The sequence below is a fragment of the Zophobas morio genome, unplaced genomic scaffold (assembly GCF_036711695.1).
Source record: "Zophobas morio isolate AGI-343-1 ecotype UQ-CSIRO unplaced genomic scaffold, CSIRO_AGI_Zmor_V1 ptg000024l, whole genome shotgun sequence".
In the NCBI taxonomy this organism is placed as follows: Eukaryota; Metazoa; Arthropoda; class Insecta; order Coleoptera; family Tenebrionidae; genus Zophobas; species Zophobas morio.
The window spans coordinates 7,690,961-7,710,087 of record NW_026972129.1 but is presented as its reverse complement, the minus strand read 5'-3'; the positions used below and the strand labels follow the sequence as shown (position 1 = coordinate 7,710,087).

Here is a 19,127-nt window from a genome sequence, read left to right as displayed (position 1 = left end):
TGTTATTATTGTATTTTATATGATCTTAATATTCATGGCTTTACGTCTAAGCCTGTAAGTTTTTTAGGCGGTTTATAATTTAGTGTTAAAAGACGATAAAAAATTGATTTCAGAGATGAGTTATCTATCACCACTCCAGTACTTATACAAAAATACCGACCACAAATTATGCTGAAACTAAATTACTTACAGACTAAAAGAATGAGCCAACATCCCCGACATTATTTTGATAAAAAAACACACACGAAAGAAGTTTATACCACAAACTTCTATTTTTAAGACAAATCTATAAAAACAAAATAAAAAAAAGATGTCTTTATGTAACTTAAATAGTATAATAAGGTGAGTAGTCGTCCCTTTTTTTATAGAGAAAAAAAAAACTTACGAACAACCGTGCATGCGACCCATGGATTTTTGAAATTATTTTGGGTTAGCTTATTTTAACTGTGAAGTAACAGTTGTATTGTAAAGTATGTCTTTTGTGAAGTTGACATATCGTTTCAGTAAATTATCCGCAGCACGGTTAAGTTCTAAAGTATTATGTCGAGCTTCCAGTGAGCTTATTATAAATTAGAAAAGGATTTTTACTTCCCTGATGGAAGTTAGAGGGGAGAATGTCTATTTTTATGTATTCTCGACGTTTTATATTCCCCAGAATATGTAATAAAAATAAATCCCCTTTTCCGTATGTCTATCGTCTAATGGTGATTTTATTACACAAATAGTCTTGGAAACCAGCGAAGTGATTATTGTAAAATTTTCGGTGTAGGTACTTTAGATGATAAAGTGCCAACCAAAATTTGTCTAATCAACCCCCAATAATTTTAATGACGTTATATTAAAATCTTACTATGCAATTCTGTTTAAATTTTATAAATTAATATCTTCTGTACTTGCTTATTAAATCACCCACATTTTTTATCGTAGAAATCTAGATTTTTGGAAAAAATATCAAAATTATACGTTTTACAATTTAACTTTGAAAGAACAAAAGCGACTGTTCTGAAATCTTATAAATGTTTTAAGATCACCGCGTAAGCATGGTATAAAATCAATATTAATCTGTTTATCTCATCTAAAAATGTGATGACGTTCATCTCAAAATTGATTAAATAAAAGCTACCAAAATGTGGAAGGTGTGTTTACACTGTGGTATTATAACAACGCACTTATATTTCTTAAAACTGCTTATGCAGAATATTTCTAAAATTCTACAGTATATTATCTATCCACTACCCAAACTGATATATGAATTTATTTCTAAAAAAAGTTGATGACGTCATTACAAAATGTTATTAGTTTTAAGAAGAATTTAGTTGAAACATATACGTACAAAATGTTTCTTTACATGTACTTTTATAATCCGTACCAATTAAAAAAAAATGCATAATCAAATTTTATAATAATAATATACCTACCCAAGTGGCTAAAAAAATGTCGTTAGATTGTACTTTAGGGACGAGGAAAGTTCTGTCTAGATAACTTTCGACCATGAAGGTAATATCACATATATTATTCTATCTCCATGCTTTTGAGTAACTTTTTCTTTTGGTTTGTAATAACTGATATTGTAAGTAGTTGATCCATTTGAACATTTCATTTTCAGATGAAATTTATACTCTATTAGCCAAATACACTGACGTCATCCGAGGTCACCAAGATGGCAGCGTTTGACAACTAGCCGGTTTTCTCATAAGAGTCAATGCTAATATTTTCGGAATTCATTTAAATTTGAGAGTGTGTCAACTATGTTTTTATAGTTTGGTAAGTTTGTTACAGTTTCTACACTGTGTAGATATCTGTAAAACGCACCATAACATTTGAATAGGCTTAAAATATAATGTTTTCCAATGTGATGTACAGGTTAACTTCGCTGCATCTTATATCATTTGTTTTGCAAATTAATTCTTTGTTAATGTACATCAATGTTTTTTAAATACACTAGCATCTTAATATTATAATATTTTGTATTTTAGGAGAAAATGCCTAAATTTTGTGCTGTTGTGGGTTGCGCGAATCGAAGCACCAGAAATGCGGACAAATTTTATTTTCCTTTCCCAGCAATTAGCAACAATAAAGGTAAATATATACAGCATGGGAAAAAAAGCGGAAGCTTTGGTTAAAAGCCTTGAAACAAGTGAATTTAACGAAGTCAAAGTAAAGTATTCCTATGTTTGTTCGGATCATTTTATTTTAGGTACAGTAACTACCTATTAGATTTACAGTTTCTAATAAATTACTACATTGGTGCTCTTTTAGGTAAACCTGCAGATTTGTCGGATGTGGACCATCCTGATTATGTTCCATCACAAAATTTAGGATATCAAAATAAATCCACTCATAATACTTGTAATGTTGAAAGACACAGTCGTTTAAAAAAGAGAAAACTGAATAAATGCCTCTAGACTTTTGAATGCACGAATTTCATTGTGGGTTATTTTACTTATTCCAAAAATAAAAAAGTTTAGAATGGTATTCATTGTTATGGTAGGGACATGGTCTAAACACAAATTAAAATCACTTGCACTCATTGTATAAGGATCTCCGCCGTTTAAATTGTTTAACTTTTGTACATATCTGTTTTTCTCCTTGAAAGAAAGACATCGTGCATAATCACTTAAATTATCCATACTTTAAAAACAAATCACACACCTTCACTTAAACCCGTCACATTAACCTCAAACGAAATGTCTTTATGTGTTTCCGTCATTTTGTCGGCGTTGACATGACGTAATTACCGCATTGTATTTGAATAATAATAAATTTTTGTAAACTTAAACCGTTAGTTAAGTACAAGTTTTATAGTGGCATAATTCACAAAGGAGAAATTGTTGCCGCTATTGCGATTGCTTATTGTGTTTGACATGGATTGTAAAGCCATGAAATTTCAGCTTCCAAGTGGAAGACTCATGCCCTTAATTGGATGTAAAGTATTTTTTACTAAATTTTCTTCATTTTACAGTATTTTTAATTAATTGTGTACTTCTTACATGTGTGATTTTTGGTTTCAGTTGGTACATTTCAAATCCATGGGCGCAGTCTAATTAGAGAAGTTCTTGACTATGCACTTGCTGCTGGATATCGACAAATAGGCATGAACAATCACTAGTAATGCGATAATTTTAAAATGACTAACTTTGTTTTGCAGATACAGCAGCTGTTTATGGCAATGAGGAAGATATTGGACACGCATTAAAAGAGTTGTTACCAAAATACAATTTAAGAAGGGGAGACATATTCATTACATCAAAGTTATGTAAGTATGAAATAACTCATATTATTTAATTATTTATGTGTCGTTTAATAAAGCACCAAGTGATCAGGGTGATCAAGCACTTCAAGCCTTACAACAATCTGTTGAAAACCTCAACTCTGGTTATCTTGATCTTTACCTTATCCACTGGCCTGGTGCACAGGGAATTCCAGGAAACCATCCCGACAATGTTAAATTAAGATCTGCCAGTTGGGAAGCATTAATGAAAGGTGTAGAACTCGGATTGGTTCGAGATATTGGTGTGTCCAATTACACAGTACGACATTTAAATGAATTGTTGAGTAAAAACTATAGTGTAAGACCAGCTGTTAATCAAGTAGAATGGCACCCACATTGTCATGGTGCTGATTTAAAGAACTTCTGTAAAAGTCAAGGCATATTATTACAAGCTTACTCTTCTTTGGGAGGTTCTAACAATCCAAGGTTGATCAAGGATCCTGCTGTTGTACAAATTGCCACAAAAATTAAGAAGAGCCCTGCACAAGTACAGTTTGTAAAATTAAGTTACATTATGTTTGATCTTTTATTTGTAGGTTTTATTGCGTTGGGCCCTCCAGCAGAATATTGGCATCATTCCAAAAGCTAGGTCTAAAGAACACATTGAAGCAAATATTGATCTTAATTTTGTCATTTCTGATGGAGACATGAATACACTAAGCAATATGACAAAAAAAGAAAAATATGCCTGGGACCCAGAAAGAATAACATAAGTGAACACTTCCAAATGTTAAATATTCTTGTATTGAAATAAAGTGGTATATCATTTTGCAGCTTTATTGTTCACCATTCTATACACTGAAATGTGGAATGAAGAAAAAATTCTACATACTGTTTAAAAAAATGAACCAAGTTTATTAATAACTAACATTACATAGCAAACAATTTTAAAAAATTAATAGTCCTGCGACTGAGACTTGCCAGACTTTCCTCCAGTTGGGGCATTGCCTGTCTTTTTCGGCAGCAGAACCGCTTGAATATTAGGAAGCACTCCTCCTTGGGCAATGGTGACTCCTGATAACAATTTGTTCAATTCTTCGTCGTTACGAATTGCCAGCTGCAGATGGCGAGGAATAATTCTTGTCTTCTTGTTATCACGCGCGGCGTTTCCGGCCAATTCCAACACTTCGGCGGCTAAATACTCCATTACGGCAGCTAAATATACGGGAGCCCCAGCACCAACTCGTTCTGCATAATTACCCTTGCGGAGCAAACGGTGGATCCTCCCTACGGGAAACTGCAGCCCCGCACGGTTTGACCTGGATTTCGCCTTTCCTTTTACTTTGCCACCTTTACCTCTGCCGCTCATCTTGTTTTAAATCGTTAATTGTCTTACACAAGCGAATAATTTTTCAACTAAACTGCAACTGCTTCGATCGACCACTGCGGGCGGGAAAATGAACGAAAATGGAGCTGAGCGGCAACTAGCCGGTAAAGCCGGTAAAAACGGTCTGAAAACGGTTAAAACAACGTTGCCAATGGTTAAATTTCAATACCAATAAGTATGCTAAAAATTACTAAATTCTAGTGACGTGTGGACATTGTACCTACTTGAACGGTAAAAATTGTCTACTTGAGTATTGTCTTTGTTCCGTTATTTTCAATTGTTGTTGATCAGTTGATAACGTGAAACGTGCATTGTTCTGAGTTATAATATAGCTGATCTTAACTTAAAAGTTATGTAATGATGGCTCACTCTTTGAAAGAAAACGAGCATCATGGTGTTGATTTACCTGATAATAACCACGAAGAGGATAAAAGTAATGTAAAGAACGGGTATGCCAAGGATCAACGTGATGCGTTACCTGATGCTTTAGGTAGTTCTAAGTAAGTTATATCTCATAAATTCTTTTTTGAAATACTTTATTATTTCCACATTTCACAGAGGGATTTATGGTAATACTGTTGCTCGAATGCCAACAGAGAAGTATGCTACCCATTATAATATGAATCATAAAATTCGCGGATTAGCTCTGATCTTCAATCATGAATTTTTTGATATACACAATCTGAAGCCAAGGACTGGGACTGATCAAGATCGTAAAAATCTAGAAGAAGTTTTGAGAAAACTTGGGTTCGAAGTTGTAGTCTTTCAAGACTTGAGGTACCATGACATCGAACTCCAGATTAAACAAGGTATTTTAAGTCCTCTGATTTTATTTTTATCAGATAAATAATAATCACTTATCAATAGTGTAGGACAAAGTTATCTTATTTTGTTTTATATTGATACATTTATGACATCATGGTTTTATTTGGTATTGTAGTAATATGTGATTTGAGATATAAGATATGATTAATCCACTCTAAATACCTGTTGTTAAATTGCCCAATTTAAAGCAGTATTTCCCATGAACATTGATGTCCCAAAATAATGAGTATGACATTAAATTATACTCTACTGAACTGAACTTGTTATATCTGAAGGTCATTATGTACAGGGTGTAATAACAGGTTGTATTGTTTGTGTTTTCTAAGGGGGAGATTCTGGAAACTCCGATAAGTTGCAAATCGCTATCGAAACTGCAAATACAATGCAACAACAATAGATGTTGCTATGGTTTTGAATTTGCAGATCCTTGCAAGGCCTTATCGAGTTTCGAGAATCTCCCCCTAAATCATTAAAAGCGTAATAATTGTAGCAACTAAATCTTCATTGTCTAAAAAATATATACAGCGTGAAACTATTTATGGTAAAAACTCAATAGTTTCTTGTGATTATTACATTTTTGCGTCACTATCAAAATGGTTTACACAATTTCAAAAAAAGTTAGAAACACACCAAAAATTTTTAATAACAAAGAAATACACGAGAAAAGGCACAATCATAAATGAATAGTCTCAAGCTATTAAAAAAGTAGATGTTTTCTTTTAACAGGGAAGTTAAATTTCATTTTCTTCAGGACAGAAAAATGAGGCAATTGTTACATACATTATAGGAGTTACGTTTAAACGTTGAAAAGTAAGCAAAACCAAAATTTATGTAAATATAGATTGCAAAGTTTACCTTCTAACATAACAGTGTTTCCTTTGTATTCTTATTAATATTAAATCCTTTTTAATAGTGTCGTTTACTTCTCGTAATAAATCTGCATTTTTTTCAAGTACTAATAGCTGTGTATGTATTACCTTGTTTAGCAATAATTTTTTATTACAGTTCCTAGTTCGGTATACGTGTTTTATATATTACTTTTTTGGATTTAAATTTTATTCTATACGAAAACTGCAAGTTTCGTGTCTAAATTGATATATAAATAGTACTAAATATTCTGCTGCAGTAATAAAAATACTTTATTCTTTTTTTAGCTACTAAGTATGATCACACCGATCACGACTGCCTGTGTGTAGCCGTGTTAACACATGGAGATACAGGAATTTTGTATGCCAGGGACACGCAGTATAAACCGGACATTCTATGGACTGGTTTTTCAGCCGATCGTTGCCCTAGTCTTGCGGGTAAGTGTTACCGTAATTTTGGTCTATACTAAATATTATATACAGGTGTCCGAGATAAAATTCTGGGGCCATATATCTTGAGAACGCATAGAGATATTGAACACCATTATGTTTAGATTTCCCCTTCAAACTAAAGACAATAGCGTTACAGAATTTCAATATCTCTATCCGTTCTCAAGATGTTAGGCGGCGGAGTTTTATCTGAAACACTTGTATATACAAAAGTAGGTACCTAAACTGACCAAAACCAATACATTTCTTACGTCAAAGTTACTTAAAAGTCAACGTATTTAAACACAATACTTTAATATTAATTATACACAATTAATTATCCATTAAAAAAATGTAAAACGTAGTTTCTTACGCAAATTTGCTCATTAATTAAATCTCAAAACGTTGCTTAATTGTGGCATCACAAGCACGAACCTAACCTACGTTTTGATTGTCACGTTACTGATTTTCAAATGTTTTTGATTACTAATACCCGAAGTATTGCACAACGTGATAATAATTAGTATACTTACACCGTAACGTTATTTGTATGATGCGGATATCGAAATTTGATTGGATGACTGCAAAACACGGCAGTGGAATTGTGTTGAGTTTTTACTCTTACGTTTACCGAGTACATGTTGCGTGTTGTCCAAATGTTGTACATAAGTTTAGGTCTAACAATTTTTCTTTAATAAAAAACAACAATTTTTTCCCATTTATAAAAATCTTCTCATTATTTTTAGGTAAACCAAAAATTTTCTTCTTGCAAGCTTGCCAGGGAGATAAGTTAGATGGTGGAGTAGTGTTGTCAAGAACTGAGACTGATGGACACTTAGAAATTGATTCATATAGAATTCCAGCTCAAGCAGATTTCTTAGTTGTTTATTCTACTGTGAAAGGTTTGTGTTTATATCGCGACACATAGGGTATAAGATCTTAACAATTTATATTTTGCAAGGTTATTATTCCTGGCGTAATACAACAAGAGGATCATGGTTTATTCAAGCACTTTGTGAAGAACTAAGAACAAATGGTTTTGATAAGGATCTACTAACTATATTAACATTTGTGGCACAACGCGTGGCTTTTGATTTTGAAAGTAATGTTCCTGACTCGCCCACAATGCACCAACAAAAGCAAATACCATGTGTTATGAGTATGCTTACAAGATTGATACACTTTACAAGAGGGAAAGAAGGGTAGGATTAATATTTACTTATCTTGTTGTATTATAGTATAATGTTACTTCTAAATATGCGTACATATATATGTATGATGATTAGTATGTAGTCAGTGATGTAGAATGTTTTAGATTGTTTTGATCTCAATTTCTCTTCTTTATTTTTCACTTGTGAAATTCATCCAATTTTGCTCAATGTGTAGATAGATAATTCAGCCCTCATTTGACAGTTTCTTTACAATTTTCTATGTTCCTGAAAACTGCCAAACATGACGTAACCATAACAATTTTTTAGAGCGGAAGAAATTCAGAAACAAGGCCAAAAACAAGATAAACCTAAAGGCGTTTTTGGGGGAATATTTTCTAAGGGTAAAAAAGTTGAAAATATATTATAGTAGTATGTTTTGTAGTATTATAAGTTATACCCCAAATTGTGTTGATTAATTGCAATAGTATTATGTGATTTTAATTGTTCTGTATTTAAGCCGTGCAATGCATGACAAATAGTTCTGTGTTATTGAAATTATATGTACATTTTGTACAAGACAAGTAGATTCTACATGTATGTATTGACTTGATTAAGGAAACAAATTCATAGTTTATTGGACTTTAGGCAATTTTTATAATGTAAAAATTAAATCTTATGAGATGTTTGTTTGGGGAAGATAAAAATACATTATGTAAATTTAAACAATGTAGTTAACATTTTAGATTTTGTAGTATATAGCATTGTGATTGCAATTTGTGAAATTGAAATGTGCCATTGTCTTTCAGAATGTGTCTTATGAAAGTCTAATGTGTTACTGTTAAATATTGAAAGTATCAACGTTTTTAAAATTGTGTATACAATTCCATTTACTTAAATATATTCTTATACCGATCACAGTAGTGATCTTTTGTACAACGCTGGCTGTATTTTTACATTACATGTATTTTACCCTTGTATACACATTTACATTTTTAAAACATATTTAATGTAGTTTAGCAATAAAATTTAATGTACCTCTGGTGGTGTTTATTATTTAAAATTACTTATAATTTTCATTTGTTTGCATGTTGACGGGATATAAAATAATGCACGGAACGGAAGAAAATCGTATATAAAGATCTGACATTGGAAATTTCTGTTTCCATCTGTGCTAAATTTTGCAGTAAGAAAAAGATCATACGAAATGAACGGGTCTTCAATGAATTTTCCTATATTCAGAATGCACTAAAATTTTAATTTAAAGTGACAAATATAAATTATTGCATATATGGATTGCCAACTAACTATAATATAAGTGTAAATTCTATGACACCTGTTTGTGGTATTTAAAGCGTCAGATGTCACATTATACCACTAGAATGTATAATGTAACTGAAATGCTTAGAAAAAACTCAATGCGCCCCTGACATTTTACGCTTTCGTAGGACAAAGGACCGTAGAAAACAACAGAAAAAAAAAATGTGATGGAAGGTCAAAACTCAATTTTCAATCAACCAATGCTTGCTCTACCACGTGACTACCAATGATAAGTGGTTATTCTTGTCAATGTTATTGAATATCAGTAGTCTCCTTTACGGTACACAACGTGTATTTTTTACGGTACCCTCGCATAACATTGCCAGTAGGTTAAATAGATCGTACTATGGACCTAACGGAGTAGGTCAAATTACTTCATCTGTCCAGCTAGTAGATCCATTCACTTACTGTCAAAGAATTAGTGTTGCTGTCCAATCCTTTGAAAGAGGGCGCTCTTTTCGCGAAGTGAAACAATTCGGTAAAATGGTATGTAAAAATATCCAAAAAATACTTCACCATCTTCGACTTATTTGAGTGAAAATGCATTTGGTTTTGTGAAAATTAATATTCTGGACACGTTGTTGTAAAAATATGTGCTTTAATAACGTGTTTAATATATGTTTAGTTAATTGAGTGTTTCGTCGTCAGCATGGTTATGTGTTATGTAGATTTGTTAAACATTTAAAATACACATCAGATTTTTTGTCATTGATCATAACCCGTTATTCGGATTTATAAAGTTTTTTCCACAAATAAGACGAAAATGGTAAAATATGTTAAAATGTCATTGTGTTCATAACCTTACTTTCGGAATTTTGTAATGTTTGTTTGATTTTATTTTCAGACTGAAGGCACAGCTACAATTCGCACTCGCAAATTTATGACCAACAGATTGTTGTGTCGCAAACAAATGGTTGTAGATGTTTTACATCCAGGCCAGCCGTCTGTCAAAAAAACAGACATCAGGGAAAAACTGGCAAAAATGTACAAAGTAAGTGTTAAATCTTACAAAAGGAGATTCTTTTAGAAAATATCGTAAAGGACAATAGACAACACGTGTTTGATAAGTATTTCAGTGTTGAAAAACCATAAATTTTAAATCCATCTTATAAAGTTGAAAGAATCTTCTTAAACTTTAATAAATATAGTAGTAGTAGCAACTTTACTAAGAAATTCTTCTAAAAGAACATTTTTGTAATACGAAACAGAAACACCCCATGTTAAATCATGTTGTGAAAGTTTAAAACAAATCAATTTTCATAGCATATTCCATATTTTGCATTTCTCATGGATTAATATACTGAACAGAGCATAATTACCTGGTGAAGCTGAAAAACTGTATTCTTTTTTAAAATTTATCACACAGTACATTCTGTTGAATGTGAAATGAAAATTGTTGTCATATTTAGTAGATTTTCATCAGAAATGTCAATATTTTTTCATTGTAGGTTACTCCTGACGTAGTTTTTGTATTTGGTTTCCGTACAAATTTTGGAGGTGGTAAATCGACAGGTTTCGCGTTACTTTATGATACGCTCGATTTCGCAAAAAAGTTTGAACCGAAGCACAGATTAGCGCGACATGGGTTGTTTGAGAAGAAACAACAAACGCGTAAACAACGCAAAGAGCGTAAGAACAGGATGAAGAAAGTGCGTGGCACCAAGAAGAGCAAAGTGGGTGCTGCAGCCAAAAAGGTAAGCCTTGGAATTACAATTATAATCCAAAACTTTAAACAAAGTGGTGTATGCATTTTTTCAGTGCATCGTTTTCATTATATTTTACATAGGTTTTTTAGGATTAGTTTTATAATAGGATTTTTGTTATTTTTCTTTACAAATGTATTATTTTCAGGGCGGGAAGAGATAAAGCGCTTCTATATTGTTGCACCTTTAGGTATATTTTAAGATCAGGTTTTTGCTCGTTTTTTTTTCAGTGATGTTTGAGCTTTATTAGACAGCATGCGACTGACTGATGCATTTATATTGTGTTAAAAAAATGAAACTAAAATACTAAAACATCTTACTGCGGTAAAATATAACTTACATGATATACAGGTGTTCTAAGCAAAACTTATGTGCACCATTCTATTTTATTATTATTATTACGATTATTAGATACATATATTGTACAGAAAAATGTTTTTTCTAAAGTTTTGTTAATTAACCTGCTCTATCATATAAGGCGAAGATGAACCTAAATTTTTGGGTTTTTTTAAGTGATCAACAAAAATATTTTATAAAAAATTCACATTTCTAAAAGTATGCATGATGAGTAAGTATATCAGTGGCGGTAACGTTATAAAATTCAAATGAGTATGAATTGCAGTGATTTCCTTACCAATAAATATTTAAATTCAGAATGTAAATTTAAATAAATCAATAATCTGAACTTTTATATACCAGAATAACAATCATTGATGACAAAATCAAGTAATTTAAATGAAAAACTTACTTTGAGCTTGTTACTTTTGAATTTTACTGGTTTATTTGTAGAAATAAAAAAATCTAGGATGGACAAGTTTTAAAAACACCTGTATATATGGCGGTTACTTTTGAGTAACTTAGAAGCATATACATACATCCCTTTTTTGTTTTTTTTTATGCGTACAGAAACGTTATAATTTCATCATTCCATAAAGTGTGTAAATGAACAATGTTACAATGTGTCTCGACTAAAAATTCGCGTCAAATATTAGAAAAATTTGATTACGAGTCAGTCGTAATTAAAAGTGAAAAAAGAAACGATTATATAGATATTAAACATACCATTAAGATTTGAAGTATTAATTAAACAATATCTTTTTTTAAGAAACGTATAATGATTTATAGTTGTGACATGGATAAAAGCGAAAATTACTTCAAATATTGTTGGATTAAGTGTTAAGTAATTTCTCAAACATTGTTGTGTTCATTAATTTTCCTCTTATCTGAAGGAAATAATACCAATTCAAGACTTTTGTATTTATGAACTTTTAATTTATTAACAGTTTGTGCTCTTCTGGTTTGAATTAACCATAAATAATACTTCCACAATGTTTTTTGTGTTGTGTTCATCATATGTATGTATTTAATAGTTTTGCAGTAATGATTTAAGCTTTTAATATTTTTTAAGTCAAAATCTACTTGGTATTTAAAATTTAAAATTATTATTAAAATCTCATCGAAGTAGATTTTGATGATTATTATTCTTTAATTCACTGAGTAACTTTTGTTTTTGTTTCAGTAATGCCCTGGACATCTAGGCAGTTATTGTGTGGCATGTATAGAATATCGGACGTTTCCAATGATTTATATATATATGTTACACAATAAATAATTAAGTGCAGATTGTATTATTATGGAATTACATCCTTTCCATATATTATATATTTTTAAGTGTTTTTAAATAAATCTGACAACATCACGTGTTTTTTTATCATTAAACACTGATTTTTGGATTTGGATAAAACAAATGTTATATGTGCTCTTAATCACAATGAGATATCTGACTACTTCTATGACTTCTTAGAAGGATCTATACTTACCAAAGCCATTACAGCGCCCTCGGCCACGTTGGTGCTTATTCTGCTCAGCGCTGACTAGTTAACAACCACGTAATTTCGTTTGTGCCTTTCTTATGATTTGTTAAAAATCATCTCTTAAAAAATGCAAAAAATGAGTAAGAAAATTTACAAATTGAATAACCTTGAATAGACTGAAGATACTTTTAAAGAACAAAATCTGAAATGACTGAAGTCAGGTTAATTGGTTCGGATACCGACTACGAAATTAACTTACTAACATTGTATTCAGATATTTATAAAACTATCAGTAATTTACTGCTCACGTTTTTTAAAAATAAAACAAAAAATCAGTCAAAATGATTAAATTAAATTGATAAATTTGTTTGTTGTAGCCCGAGATAGTAGTATAGTTATTAGAGAGAAACTCCTGAGAAGGGTATGGCTGCTTTCAAAATAAGAGAATAAAACTACCTGGAAAACTGACTTGACTTTTAGGGTTTTTGAACAAATTAAACTGAGTTTGACCCTGGAATGATTGACAGCTTGTACCAAGTATAATAAATTACAGAATTACAGTAAGTGCGGTCCTGTTATTCCAAGTTTGAGAGACAGCGCTCTTTATCTTCATCCGAAAGCGATTTTATGGCCTACCTACCGCTTAGGGTTGAAAAACCCTAAAAGTCAAGTCAGTTTTCCAGGTAGTTTTATTGTCTTATTTTGAAAGCAGCTATACCTAAACGGCTTCTCATACTGGTGAGACTATCAAGAGTAGTGAGCCAAAGCGCGAAGAATGGTAGAAACGAATTAAATTCGTTCTTCTTATTCAGGGATTATGAAGCCATACCAAATCCCCTGCCTGGAATCCTACTGAGTTGCCCTTAAGGTCGTAGCGTGTTTTCATTTTGTCACTCGCCACCCAGATCTTGTAGCGCACCGTTTCGTGAACGCTCAGCTACTTCTTTAAGTCATCGATGTAATCTATGACCTCCTTTGGTTCTTCACTCGGAGAGCCAAACAAGATGTCACAAGGTAGACAAAGTTCTGTAAAAGAATGAGACCTTCTTTACAATATTTTATTTAAATAAAGGATAACTGCGTTATAAGTACGACGTAGGTACTCTGGATAAGTACCCTGCATCGTGCGTCATCATCTTCTGTCATGCGCGTCCCTGCGCCCTCTACATATTCTCGACCCTTATCGAGATGCCAAAGTTAAGTGGTATCAGAATTATTCCTACAGTTCTCTGCCGAAAACTATGCGCGCCAGCGTCTGACCCATTGTGTTATGGACAGCTGATCGATAAGCCAGTAGGAACAGTGGAAGATGTCGATTCCAATCTTTCTGATGTTCGGCCACCACGTTCGAGAGATGTTCTTCCATGGTACGATTGAACCGTTTTACCATTCCATCTGACTGCGGGTGCAACGGCGTAGTCCGTGTCTTCCGTATCCTTAGTACTTCAGTAACCCTTTGGAATAGGTTTGACTCGAGGTTTCTGTCTTGGTTCGAATGTATTGCTGTTGGGATCCCAAACCTGTTGATCCAATTGTCAATCAGCATTTTTGTGACCGTCGTGGCTTCTTGGTTCGGTATGGCATTAGCTTCGGGCCATTTGCTAAAGTAATCGTTAACGACCATTACGTACTTATTCCCACTGCTATGTCCACTGCAATTCTTTTGAAAGGGGAACCGACGTTGTATTGTTGCATCGGCCCTCTACCCCTAGTCCTTCGTTCCTTTACCGCCGCACAGGTCTCGACGTGGTCTCGACAACGGACCCAGTAAAATCTTTCCCTAACATTAGAAAGCGTCTTGTTTATTCCAAAATGAGCACCGGCACTCCCGTTGTGCATTTCTTGAAGTACGTTCTTGATTTTGATTACCGGAACCACCAACATCATGGTGGTTTGTTTCCCTCGCTTAAGCAATCCATTCTCGACACGCAGGGAATTCCACTGAGCCCATAACGCTTTGAAAGCAGGTGACTCGTCTGATATTTCCGCTCAAACTGGCCGTTCTACCCCATCTTCTTTCCATTTGAGGAGCGGTCCGATATCCACCTCTCCTTCTTGTTTTTTTCTAAGCTGAGCCGTTGTCCATTTCTCATCTTCTGCGACTGTTGTCCTCCCAAAGCTGAACGGCGCTTCGCGCTGATCAATCTTGTCGCAGTGTTTGCAGTTCTTACAGGGTTTTCTTAACAAAGAATTTGCATTATTGTGAAGCTTACTAAACCTGTGTCGGATCTTGAAGTGATATTGTTGAAGGCGTTCGAGCCATTTGTCCTTCGATATTGTTGATCTGAAAGAGCCATATGTAAGGGCTGCGTGATCGGTTCTAATCAGGAATTCCCGTCCATACAGATATTTGTGGAAATGTTCAACATCCTTGATGATCGCCAAGAACTCCTTTCTCGTGGCACAGTAGTTCTTCTCAGGTTTCGAAAGTACCTACGCTGCCGAAGTATTCGATGACTTTTTCTTCCTTGTCCTGCACCTGTGACAATACGGCACCTATTCCGATGTTACTCGCGTCCGTGTCTAAGATGAATATTCCCGATGATTGCGGATAGAACAGAATAGGACTAGAGCATAGTGCATTCTTCAGTCTTTTGAAGGCCGCCTCACATCCAGCAGCCAAACCTTCTGTAGTACGTGCACAATTCCAAAAAACTCCGGACTTCGTACTTATCTTTTGGTCTTGCCAATCGCGAATTACCCTGATTTTTTACTTCTTTTTGGAAGAGGAAGCATTTCTTGGGATTCAGCTTCAAGATTGCTTCCTTCATTCGACTAAATACTTCTTCCAGGTTGGTCAAGTGATCCTCAAATGTCTTTCCCATTACCATGATGTCGACTAAATAAGCCAAACATGTTTTTCATGTTAGCCCTCGTAATACCATTTCCATTAGTCTCTCAAAAGTAGCTGGAGCATTACACAGGCCAAAAGGCATTACGGTAAATTGATACAAGCCGCTCCCGGCAGGTGGATCCTGATAATGTTGTGAGTGAAAGCGGATAACTGTCCTTCTTGGTTACATCGTTTAGTTTCCTGTAGTCTACGCAGAACCGCGTCAACCCGTCCCTTTTGGTGATTAGCACTACAGGCGAAGACCATGGACTGTTTGACTGCTCTATAACGCTTTCGTCCAACATTTTTCGTATCAGTTGCTCGGTTTCCTCTTGTTTTGCCAAATGAAGTCTTCGCGGGGCTTGACAAATCGGTTGCGCGTCTCCAATGTTTATCCGATGTCGCACTATGTTTGTGTGCCCAGAGGACTGTCCAGATGCAAACATTCCACTGTGTTTCTGTTGAAATTCTCTTGCGACTTTCTGTTGATGTTCAGTTAGATGATCAAGCTCTAGGGCAGGAATTTCTAAGTCGCTTTTTATTTTTAATTCATTGTTATCAGAAAGATCTTCGTGGTGATGAAATATTTTTGTGACTAGTTCACAGATGGCAAGAACATCCCCACTCTTGATGTTCATGGCTTTGGGAAAAACATTTGCGAGGCGTACAAGTATATCACAATCGGTATTAACTAAAGCACTCGCAATCATGAGATTCTTCTTGGGGGTGTGCGGTGGTTGAATGATGCCTAGGGCAAATCCGGGTTTGATTTCTGCTCTGACTGTAACAATCGTTTCTGTACTTCCTCTAACTTTCACATTCTGACACACGATCAATCTTACAGGCTTGGATTCAATACTGCGTTGATTCAGGATAAACTCTTCATTGCCAAGACATAAACATTCTCCACTAGATCGACCGTCAATCCATGGCAGCTAGTCAAATCTATTCCCAAAATAAAGTCGTCTTCAATGCTAGCCACGAGAGCCCGATGTTTTATCTTCAGCTGTTTTATTATCAATGCAGATTTTTACTTCTGATTCACCCATGATTGGTGTCGACTCTCCAGTCACGGTCTTTAGTCTGATTGTTTCGGGCATAGGCCTTAGATCTTTAGCTCTTAAGATACCTCTACGTAGGATTGAGACTTCAGCGCCAGTATCAATCGTGATTACCATTCAAGTCCCATTAATCTTTCCCGGCATACTTGGACTACTGCCTTTGGTATTTTCACCTCCCTGGGGGCCTTATTCTTACCAACCCGCACACCTCCCAAAGTAGGTACTGGTTGTTTTTAAATTTTTGCTGCACGTTCCGTTTGAGGAGATCTCTGTTGTGTACTTCTCCTCGGAGCTGGTGATCGAGCACGACAATCGCGTTTGAGATGTCACTGGCGCGCACACCTATAGCATTCAAGGCGTCTCTTACGAGGCATACCATTCTCTAATCCTTGAGATATATCATCCATTTGTTGTGACAGTTTTTCCAGTATCTTCTTTATTTCATCGTTTTCTCCTATCTCTAGTTCTGCCACTCTATGTGGCAGGTTTTTGAAAAATTGTACGCCGCCGCCACTTCCAGAGCACGAATCAAGGCCTCAGATGATGTCTGATACCTTAATAGTTGTAGGACCTTCTTAACTTCAACGTTCTCTCGCAAGCCTCTCTTGGAAAGTTGGTGGTGCGTCGGAGTATGCAAGACGTACCAGTCTCTTGACATCTGCTTCAAACTCTTAAAGGGATTCTCCAACTTTCAGGGTTCTTGTCTTCACTAGGGCTGCAAAAACCTGTCTCAGATGTTCATCCCCAAATCGAAGTTCCAGAGCGGCAATTTAGAGCACTATATCTGTTTCTATTTTCTTCAGGCAGAGTTTGCAGTATCTCTAGCTACAAAGCTGTAGTTTTTTGTTCTTCTTCCCAGAGATTTGCCCTCGCTGCTACTTCGAAGTTCTTGTATGATGACCAAGGCGTCTGACCATCATAGGTAGGTGGTTGAATTGTTCTGGGGATCGACACCACATAACGTGAACCAGTGGTTGCTGCATTTTTCATTAACTTTTCGAATTTATTCACTTTAATCTCCATTTTGTCTTCTATACACATTTTCTCCGACAAGATTTTGCACAACCTTCAAATTTGTTTTTGTGTCCCTCATTTGTTCCTTAATTCCTGTTATTTCATTTTTGTTTGCTTCCACTTCCTTTTGGAATTTTTCAGTTAGACTGGTGATTATATGTCATTTTTTTGTTTGTCTATTGTTGCATCCATTATTTCCATTTTTCCGTTCACTTCTTCTGTTGTGCCATTCATTTTCTCATCCCGTGCGTCCATCTTTTCGTTCATTTCTTCTATTCTTGTGTTCATTTTTTCATCCATTTCTTTGTTTCTTGCGTCCATTTTTTCATCCATTTCTTTATTTCTTACGTTCATTTTTCGTTCATTTCGTTGTTTCTCACGTCCATTTTTCCGTCCATTTCTTTGTTTTTTGCGTCCATCTTTTCGTCCATTTTTCCATTCTTATTAGTCTCATTTTCTCGTCCACTTTTTCATTTTCGCGTCCATTTTCTCATCCATTTTTGCAAGCATAGCCATAATCTTTTCCTCCATTTTCCCAGCTTGACTCTCGTCTCGACAGGCATAAATTCTTCAGAATTCTTGTCCAATCTGCCCGGAAGTCGTAGTAAAATCAGTTATTAATCTCAAATCTCACTTCCGACACCAGTGATACGTTGATCGTAATTAAAAATCGACGTGGATAAAACTCAACAATTTATTTCGTAATAACTCGAATTTACAGCGATTATTCGTTCGAAGGTGGTCTCTATTTAAACCCATACTTCCTTCTAGATGTTGGGCGATCGGGGTCTTTCTGGAATACCCATCGCGAGTTCCGCTTCCAGGCTTTCCTTTAGTGAACGTCGCCTGGCCGCCGTCATGAACGATGAATCATCATTGCTGTACATATAGAAAGAACGCTGCAACAGTACCTAGTACAATTTTATTGGTATTTAAAAGTTAACCATGAGGGTTGGACCCACAAAATCATAAATTACAAATTCAATGCAACCCTGGATGTTTCTAGCCCACTATACACTGGCGGCACGCTCCTTTTATTGACGTCACTATTCTCCTGCATTGTCCGACAATCCCTCAAAGTAGCAGTTGTAAAATTTTACTAGGTACTGCAGTGGCGGCTCGTGACTATTTTGGTTGGGTCGGCCAGCAGTGAGTAACCCAAAGTTTTAAGACATAGAATACAAGAACCAGAGACCTCAAGTCAGTCATTATCTATAATTTGCTTCCTGTATAGTGTTAATTCATATAGTCCTAACAACTTGGTAAAACAAAATAAAAAATATTCTTCAAATAGGTATAAAGTAAAGCATATACTTATACAATATAAGCCATCTATAATAATAAAATACGACAATAAACTCAAATAAAAATGAAAATAACATTCAAGTTATAAAGTAACACATTCTAACAAAAAATATAACATGAAACGTCAACAACTATTTATTAGTAAAAAACAAAATTAAAAAAGTAAATTAGAAATTTTTATAAACCAATTCAATGCGTCTTTGTTTTGTAT

General features: G+C 34.5%; 5 protein-coding genes across 6 annotated transcripts; 3 read left to right on the top strand and 2 right to left on the bottom strand.

Annotated features, from left to right (window-relative positions):
- Nucleotides 1–2,659: 2,659 nt before the first annotated feature.
- LOC135134815 (aldo-keto reductase Mvan_2161-like) lies at nucleotides 2,660–4,044 on the top strand. The gene is made up of 5 exons (XM_064063650.1): nucleotides 2,660–2,925; nucleotides 3,012–3,092; nucleotides 3,149–3,256; nucleotides 3,310–3,758; nucleotides 3,808–4,044. Exons 1-5 carry the CDS (start codon nucleotides 2,865–2,867, stop codon nucleotides 3,982–3,984), a joined length of 876 nt encoding a protein of 291 aa, XP_063919720.1. The 5' UTR covers nucleotides 2,660–2,864; the 3' UTR covers nucleotides 3,985–4,044.
- Nucleotides 4,045–4,100: 56 nt separating this feature from the next.
- On the bottom strand, nucleotides 4,101–7,269 carry LOC135134816 (histone H2A-like). Its single transcript, XM_064063651.1, has 2 exons — nucleotides 7,252–7,269; nucleotides 4,101–4,722 (listed from the first exon to the last, which is right to left on the bottom strand). The coding sequence occupies exon 2, from the start codon at nucleotides 4,578–4,580 to the stop codon at nucleotides 4,167–4,169; it is 414 nt and encodes a 137-aa protein (XP_063919721.1). The 5' UTR covers nucleotides 4,581–4,722; nucleotides 7,252–7,269; the 3' UTR covers nucleotides 4,101–4,166.
- Nucleotides 4,855–8,909, top strand: LOC135134814 (caspase-1-like). The gene is made up of 6 exons (XM_064063649.1): nucleotides 4,855–5,098; nucleotides 5,157–5,407; nucleotides 6,578–6,727; nucleotides 7,465–7,620; nucleotides 7,680–7,920; nucleotides 8,197–8,909. Exons 1-6 carry the CDS (start codon nucleotides 4,956–4,958, stop codon nucleotides 8,294–8,296), a joined length of 1,041 nt encoding a protein of 346 aa, XP_063919719.1. The 5' UTR covers nucleotides 4,855–4,955; the 3' UTR covers nucleotides 8,297–8,909.
- Nucleotides 8,910–9,586: 677 nt separating this feature from the next.
- Nucleotides 9,587–12,588, top strand: Rps24 (Ribosomal protein S24). 2 transcript variants are annotated; one of them, XM_064064244.1, is made up of 5 exons: nucleotides 9,587–9,672; nucleotides 10,031–10,177; nucleotides 10,635–10,880; nucleotides 11,038–11,079; nucleotides 12,409–12,588. In XM_064064244.1, exons 1-4 carry the CDS (start codon nucleotides 9,670–9,672, stop codon nucleotides 11,050–11,052), a joined length of 411 nt encoding a protein of 136 aa, XP_063920314.1. In that variant the 5' UTR covers nucleotides 9,587–9,669; the 3' UTR covers nucleotides 11,053–11,079; nucleotides 12,409–12,588. The 2 variants fall into 2 exon arrangements, with proteins under 2 accessions (XP_063920314.1, XP_063920315.1); XM_064064245.1 differs by lacking the exon at nucleotides 11,038–11,079.
- A 3,031-nt stretch (nucleotides 12,589–15,619) lies between these two features.
- Nucleotides 15,620–16,976, bottom strand: LOC135135580 (uncharacterized). Its single transcript, XM_064064676.1, has 3 exons — nucleotides 16,771–16,976; nucleotides 16,512–16,667; nucleotides 15,620–16,445 (listed from the first exon to the last, which is right to left on the bottom strand). Exons 1-3 carry the CDS (start codon nucleotides 16,974–16,976, stop codon nucleotides 15,620–15,622), a joined length of 1,188 nt encoding a protein of 395 aa, XP_063920746.1.
- Between the last annotated feature and the right edge of the window lie 2,151 nt (nucleotides 16,977–19,127).